Genomic DNA, 8,024 nt, shown 5'->3' with positions numbered 1-8,024 from the left:
ACGATTCTATATGTATTGCTATTCTCACGATTCTATATGTATTGCTACTCTCACGATTCTATATGTATTGCTACTCTCACGATTCTATATGTATTGCTACTCTCACGATTCAATATGTATTGCTACTCACGATTCTATATGTATTGCTACTCTCACGATTCTATATGTATTCTCACGATTCTATATGTATTGCTACTCTCACGATTCTATATGTATTGCTACTCTCACGATTCAATATGTATTGCTACTCTCACGATTCTATATGTATTGCTATTCTCACGATTCAATATGTATTATTGCTATTCTCACGATTCTATATGTATTGCTACTCTCACGATTCTATATGTATTGCTACTCTCACGATTCAATATGTATTGCTATTCTCACGATTCTATATATTTTGTGATTCGATACTTGATTGTGATTTGAAGCTGTATACATATAGCTCACTATATGTTAGTTAGATTTGATCAGTCATTGAAATAAAAGTGCTGAAAACACTGTATGTTGGCTCACTATTTAAAAAGAAAGAGAACAAGCTAGTACAGCCGACAAGAGCTAGCTAACACCTACCTAGCTCTAGCTAACACTACCTAGCTCTAGCTAACACGACCTAGCTCTAGCTAACACTACCTAGCTCCAGCTAACACTACCTAGCTCTAGCTAACACGACCTAGCTCTAGCTAACACTACCTAGCTCCAGCTAACACTACCTAGCTCTAGCTAACACAACCTAGCTAACACGACCTAGCTCTAGCTAACACTACCTACCTCTAGCTAACACTACCTACCTCTAGCTAACACTACCTACCTCTAGCTAACACGACCTACCTCTAGCTAACACTACCTAGCTCTAGCTAACACTACCTACCTCTAGCTAACACTACCTACCTCTAGCTAACACTACCTACCTCTAGCTAACACTACCTACCTCTAGCTAACACTACCTACCTCTAGCTAACACTACCGAGCAAAAAAAAAAGGCAGGTTGTTTTTTTATTTCATTTTAATTTTTTTAAATCGATACTTGAAGTCAAAGTATCAATTATAATATCGTCAAAAATAATATTGCGAAATGTAACGGGACTTTTTTCCTCCATCACGAGCACAAATCCTGCGGTACTATATGTATGTGGGCTCAAAAGATACACTTAAATAAGAATGTGTTGTAACAGAAACGACTCCCGATGACAAGCCATCATCTGGTGTGTGATTGACAAAGCAACTAGCCTTCTCTGTGATTCGGTCTGTGTGTTGTCTATTGTCTTGTTATTTGTGTCTGTCTGTGTTGTTATTTGTGTCTGTCTGTGTTGTTATTTGTGTCTGTCTGTGTGTGGTCTTCTCTTGTTTTGTTAGGTATGTCTGTCTGTGTGTGTGTGTATGAGTCTGAGTGTTCTTTCAAAATAAAATTCTGTCCAGGGGTCTGTGTCAGTTCTGGATGTGGTTCTGGTACCACAAGGTGCTGTGAAGGTTCTTGTTGTGGTTCTGGTACCACAGACCGGTGGGGAGGTTCTCGTTGTTGCCCTGGTACCACAGACCGGTGGGGAGGTTCTGGTTGTGATTCTGGTATCACAGAGCGGTGCGGAGGTTCTGGTTGTGATTCTGGTACCACAGACCGGGGGGGAGGTTCTGGTTGTGATTCTGGGACCATAGGGCGGTGGGGAGATTCTGGTGTGGTTCTAATGCCACAGTATGATGGGAAGGTTCTGGTTGTGGTTCTGGTACCACAGGGTGGTGGGGAGGTTCTGGTTGTGATTCTGGTACCATAGGGCGGTGGGGAGGTACTGGTTCTAGTTGTGGTTCTGGTACCACAGGAGAGTGGGGAGGTTCTGGTTCTGGTACCACAGGGCGGTGTGGAGATTCTGGTTCTGGTTGTGGTTCTGGTACCACAGGGTGGTGGGGGGGTTCTGGTACCATAGGGCAGTGGGGAGGTTCTGGTTGTAGTTCTTGTACCACAGGATAGTGGGTAGGTTCTAGTTGTGGTTTATGGTTCTGGTACCACAGGTCGGTGCAGAGGTTCTGACATCACATGGCGATGGGAAGGTTCTGATTCTGGTATCACAGGGTGATCGGGAGGATCTAGTTGTGGTTCTGGTACCACAGAGCAGGGGGGAGGTTCTGGTTCTGGTTCTGGTACCACAGGGCGGTGGGTAGGTTCTGACAGCCCATGTACTCCTTCCTCATCTCTGCTTCGCTCAGAGGTGGAGTTGTGTTACAGGGCGCACCAGATAAGTTGACATCCAAAAGGCTGGATTTGGGGTCGAGGAGGCGGGACATCCCTGAATCCTGAGAAGAGATGGGAGGAAGAAGAGGGTCAGGTCAAATGATTGATGGTGGTGGTGTGATCTCCACTTTATACATTATTGCGAGAACATCATTTCTGGAAGCCTCATAACAATTTTATAGACCATTTTGTTATCTCTTCTCAGTGGGTAGCGCTGGCTGTAAAGACATCGTTTTAATCCATTTTAAGTAAACCCAGTCAGTAACACAGCAGTATAACGTTTTACCCCAGTAAATTTTATAGATCATTTTGTTATCTCTTCTCAGTGGGTAGCGCTGGCTGTAAAGACATCGTTTTAATCCATTTTAAGAAATTAATAGAAAAAGAACAATAAATAAATCCACAATGAGTAATGGTAACTTGGCTAAATACACAGGGTACCTGTACCGATTGGATGTGTAGGGGCACGAGGTAATTGAGGTAGCTACAGTACCAGTCAATAGTTTGGACACACCTACTCATTCAAGGGTTTTTCTTTATTTTTACTATTTTCTACATTGTAGAATAATAGTGAAGACATCAAAACTATGAAATAACACACATGGAATCATGTAGTAGCCCCCAAAAAGTGTTCAACAAATCTAAATATGTTTTAGATTTTAGATTCTTCAAAGTAGCCTCCTTTTGCCTTGCACATGCTTGGGATTCTCTCAACCAGTTTAACCTGGAATGCTTTTCCAACAGTCTTGAAGGAGTTCCCACGTATGCTGAGCACTTGTTGGCTGCTTATCCTTCACTCTGCGGTCCAACTCCTCCCAAACCATCTCAACTGGGTTGAGGTCGGGTGATTGTGGAGGCCAGGTCATCTGATGCAACACTCCATAACTCTCCTTCTTGGTCAAATAGCCCTTACACAGCCTGGAGGTGTGTTGTGTCATTGTCCTGTTGAAAAACAAACAATAGTCCCACTAAACGCAAACCAGATGGGATGGCGTATCGCTGCAGAATGCTGTGGTAGCCGTGCTGGTTAAGTGTGCCTTGAATTCTAAATAAATCACTGACAGTGTCACCAGTAAAGCACCATCACACCGCCTCCTCCATGCTTCACGGTGGGAACCACACATGCGGAGATTATCCGTTTACCTACTCTGTCTCAAAAAGACACGGTGGTTGGAACCAAAAATCTAAGATTTGGACTCATCAGACCAAAGGACAGATTTACACCTGTCTAATGTCCATTGCTCGTGTTTCTTGCCCCAAGCAAGTCTCTTCTTATTGGTGTCCATTAGTAGTGGTTTCTTTGCAGAAATTCGACCATGAAGGCCTGATTCACGCAGTCTCCTCTGAACAGTTGATGTTGAGATGGGTCTGTTACTTGAATAAAGGTTAAATAAACAAGAAAGTGAACTCTGTGTAATTTATTTGGGATGCAATCTGAGGCTAGTAACTCTAATGAACGTATCCTCTGCAGCAGAGGTAACTCTGGGTTTTCCTTTCCTGTGGTGGTCCTCATGAGAGACAGGTAACTCGTAATGATCTTATCCTCTGCAGCAGAGGTAACTCTGGGTCTTCCTTTCCTGTGGCGGCCCTCATGAGAGACAGGTAACTCTAATGATCTTATCCTCTGCAGCAGAGGTAACTCTGGGTCTTCCATTCCTCATGAGAGCCAGTTTCATCATAGATGGTTTTTGCGACTGCACTTGAAGAAACTTTCAAAGTTCTTGAAATGTTCCATATTGACTGACCTTCATGTCTTAAAGTAATGATGGACTGTCGTTTCTCTTTGCTTATTTGAGCTGTTCCTGCCGTAATGTTGACTTGGTCTTTTACCAAACAAAAACAAAAACTTCAACTGATTGGCTCAAACACACGAAGAAGGAAATACTTCTAACTTTTAACAAGGCACACCTGTTAATTGAAATGCAGATGACTACTAACCCCCAAAAATAGTTATTTTCTTTATTTGATATTCTTCAAAGCAGCTGCCCTTTTGCCTTAATGACAGCTTTACACACTCCTGGCATTCTCTCAACCAGCTTCATGAGGTAGTCACCTGGAATTCTTTACTACATAATTCCATATGTGTTATTTCATAGTTTTTATGTCTTCACTGTCATTCTACAATGTAGAAAATAGTAAAAGTAAAGAAAAACCCTTGAATGATGACAAACTATTGACTGGGACTGTATGTACATAAAGGTAGAGGTAAAGTAACTAGGCAGCAGGATAGATAATAGACAGTAACAGCAGTATACTGTAGGTAGGGGTAAAGGATAGATAATAGACAGTAACAGCAGTATACTGTAGTTAGGGGTAAAGGATAGATAATAGACAGTAACAGCAGTATACTGTAGTTAGGGGTAAAGGATAGATAATAGACAGTAACAGCAGTATAGTGTAGGTAGGGGTAAAGGATAGATAATAGACAGTAACAGCAGTATACTGTAGGTAGGGGTAAAGGATAGATAATAGACTGTAACAGCAGTATACTGTAGTTAGGGGTAAAGGATAGATAGACAGTAACAGTAGTATACTGTAGGTAGAGGTAAAGGATAGATAATAGACAGTAACAGCAGTATACTGTAGGTAGGGGTAAAGGATAGATAATAGACAGTAACAGCAGTATACTGTAGGTAGGGGTAAAGGATAGATAATAGACAGTAACAGCAGTATACTGTAGTTAGGGGTAAAGGATAGATAGACAGTAACAGTAGTATACTGTAGGTGGGCCAAAATTGTTGATGCAGATAGTCCGGGCAGCTATTGGTTAACTATTTAATTAACTATTCAGCAGTCATTGAGCCTTATGGCTTGGTGGTGGAAGCTGTTCAGGGTCCTGTTGGTTCCATCGGTACTACTTGCCGTGCGGTATCAGTGAGAACAGTCTATGACTTGGGTGGCTGGAGTCTTTGACCATTTTTTAGGGCCTTCCTCTGACACCGCCTGATATAGAAGTCCTGTATGGCAGGAAGCTTGGCCCCAGTGTTGTCCTGGGCCGTACGCACAACCCCCTGTAGTGCCTTGCGGTTGGATGCAGAGCAGTTGCCATTTGATGCAGCCAGTGAAATACTCTCAATGGTGCAGCTGTAGAACCTTTTAAGGATCTGATGGCCCATGACAAAGGTGCAGCTGTAGAACCTTTTAAGGATCTGATGGCACATGACAAAGGTGCAGCTGTAGAACCTTTTAAGGATCTGATGGCACATGACAAACCTTTTAAGGTGCAGCTGTAGAACCTTTTAGACAAAGGTGCAGCTGTAGAACCTATTTTGTTGTTGTTATTGTTGTTTTTTTGTTGAATTTTACCCCCTTTTTCTCCCCAATTTCGTGGAATCCAATTGTTAGTAGCTACTATCTTGTCTCATCGCTACAACTCCCGTACGGGCTCGGGAGAGACGAAGGTTGAAAGTCATGCGTTCTCCGATACACAACCCAACCAAGCCGCACTGCTTCTTAACACAGCGAGCATCCAACCCGGAAGCCAGCCGCACCAATGTGTCGGAGGAAACACCGTGCACCTGGCAACCTTGGTTAGCGTGCACTTGTGCCCGGCCCGCCACAGGAGTCGCTGGTGCGCGATGAGACAAGGATATCCCAATCCCTCCCGAACCCGGACGACGCTATGCCAATTGTGCGTCGCCCCACGGACCTCCCGGTCGCTCTAACCCGGTCGCGGCCGGTAACGACAGAGCCTTGGCGCGAACCCAGAGTCTCTGGTGGCACAGCCTTTTAAGGATCTGACTGGTGGAAGGGGAGATGTTGTGCCGTCTTCACGACTGGGTTGGTGTGTTTGGACTATAGTCCCGTGGCCCCCGAGAAACTTGAAGCTCTCGAAAACCTGCTGCGCTTTACAGCCCCCCGTCAATGTGGATGTTGGGGGTGTTGCTCGGACCTCTGTTTCCCGTAGTCCACGATCAGCTCCTTTGTTTTGCTGACGTTGAGGTAAAGATTATTGTCCTAACACCATGATGGTTTTCAAGCCCTGCCACATCCGACGAGCGTCTGAGACGGTGTAGTAGGATTCCATCTTAGTCCTGTATTGACGCTTTGCCTGTTTGATGGTTCGTCTGAGGGCATAGCGGGATTTCTCATAAGTGTCCGGGTCAGAGTCCCGCTCCTTGAAAGCTGCAGCTCTAGTCTTTAGCTCATTGCGGATGTTGCCTGTAATCCATGGCTTCTGGTTGCAGGGTGCATGTTGTGCAGGGTGTGTGTGTGTTGTCTAGGGTGGGTGTGTGTTGTCGAGGGTGTGTGTGTGTTGTGTAGAGTGTATGTTGTGCAGGGTGTGTGTACGTGTTGCATACCTTACTCAGGTGGTCTATAAGGCATGTTGCTGGGTGCAGCGAGGCCCAGCTGTCGGCTATGTTGAGCAGCACCACGTTCAGGTGTTTCAGAGATGCTCTCAGTCTCTTACTGAGCGCCCCGCTGTAACTCTGCTCTACGAAGACTAGTACTCGTCGCGCCCTGCAGCCTGCCAAGTCCGCTAGCAGCTCTCCCACACTGTAGCGCTCCTTAAGGTCCGCCTGCATTAGGGGCAAGAGGAAAAACCAAATGATCACCCATCACCGTCTATATCTAAACATACAGGTTCAACCCTGCTGTTTCATATTCAGCCATCAGCTCACCCACAGAGGAATCCTGGGGAGAGGGAGACAAGCAGTCACACAACGCCGATCTGTCACAGTCTTACGTGTAATTGCTTACGTTCAATGCCAGCATGAGAAGCACACTGGTGTTCTAGAAGTTGCTAACCTATATACGCTTTAGCCGTAATCTCAGAACCCCCCAAAAAAAAACAATTCTGCCATGAGGTTATTTCAAACCTGTTCAAACTGACATCCAAATGGATGGAGCATGAAATATCGACTAGCAACAAATCGTAGGGGGTGCTAGATCGATGTGTCAGAAGGTGTTGTGGATCAGGAACGTTCTGAGGTTTTGAGGTGATCTGAGCTGATCTGAGGCCCAGTGGGACAAGCATTAGAGTGACGAATACATATACAAACCAAGGAGCTTTACCCATGCAGGCGTTCACTGTCTGCTCTGCTCTGATCCTGTCTGGTGTCTATAGTCTCTATAGTCTAAACGGTCTCTATAGTCTCTATAGTCTAAACGGTCTCTATAGTCTAAACGGTCTCTATAGTCCAAACGGTCTCTATAGTCTAAATAGTATCTATAGTCTCTATAGTCTAAACGGTCTCTATAGTCTCTATAGTCTCTATAGTATATATAGTCCAAACGGTCTCTATAGTCTCTATAGTCCAAACGGTCTCTATAGTCTCTAAATAGTCTCTATAGTCTCTATAGTCTCTATAGTCTCTATAGTATAAATAGTCTCTATAGTCTCTATAGTCTCTATAGTCTAACCGGTCTCTATAGTCTAAATAGTCTCTATAGTCTCTATAGTCTCTATAGTCTAAACGGTCTCTATAGTCTCTATAGTCTCTATAGTCTCTATAGTCTAAATAGTCTCTATAGTCTCTATAGTCAAACCGGTCTCTATAGTCTCTATAGTCTAAACGGTCTCTATAGTCTAAATAGTCTCTATAGTCTCTATAGTCTAAATAGTCTCTATAGGGTGTCAAACTCATTTCGCATCGTGGGCCACATACGGCCTAGGGAGATGTCAAGTGGGCCGGACCATTAAAATTATACCATACTCTGCTATAAATAACCAAAATATCATGTCTTTCCTTTGTTTTGGTGTAAAGAAGCACAAGAACATTAGGAAAATATTGAAATTTAATGAACTATCCTTTTACAAAACATTTCATGAAACACCTCATATTTCCTTACAAATATT

At 43.8% G+C, this 8,024-nt stretch overlaps 1 protein-coding gene across 3 annotated transcripts in view; it reads right to left on the bottom strand.

Annotated features, from left to right (window-relative positions):
- Positions 1–231: 231 nt before the first annotated feature.
- si:ch211-67e16.11 (uncharacterized) overlaps positions 232–8,024 on the bottom strand; it is a 46,447-nt gene continuing 38,654 nt past the window's right edge. Inside the window, exons 6-8 of one of the 3 annotated variants that reach the window (XR_008140407.1) lie at positions 6,526–6,744; positions 848–2,286; positions 232–807 (exon numbers count right to left, since the gene is read on the bottom strand). Coding sequence is in view for 1 of the 3 variants with exons in the window: in XM_052523162.1 (XP_052379122.1) it covers positions 2,080–2,286; positions 6,526–6,744 (426 nt within the window). In the remaining 2 variants the exon portion in view is untranslated. Of the gene's footprint in view, positions 2,287–6,525; positions 6,745–8,024 lie in introns of all 3 variants that reach the window. The other 2 variants (XR_008140408.1, XM_052523162.1) reach the window with 2 other exon arrangements.

Source organism: Oncorhynchus keta, chromosome 7, assembly GCF_023373465.1.
Source record: "Oncorhynchus keta strain PuntledgeMale-10-30-2019 chromosome 7, Oket_V2, whole genome shotgun sequence".
NCBI classification, from domain to species: Eukaryota; Metazoa; Chordata; class Actinopteri; order Salmoniformes; family Salmonidae; genus Oncorhynchus; species Oncorhynchus keta.
Note: the sequence above shows the minus strand (reverse complement) of the source record. Positions and strands in the feature narration are given on the sequence as shown.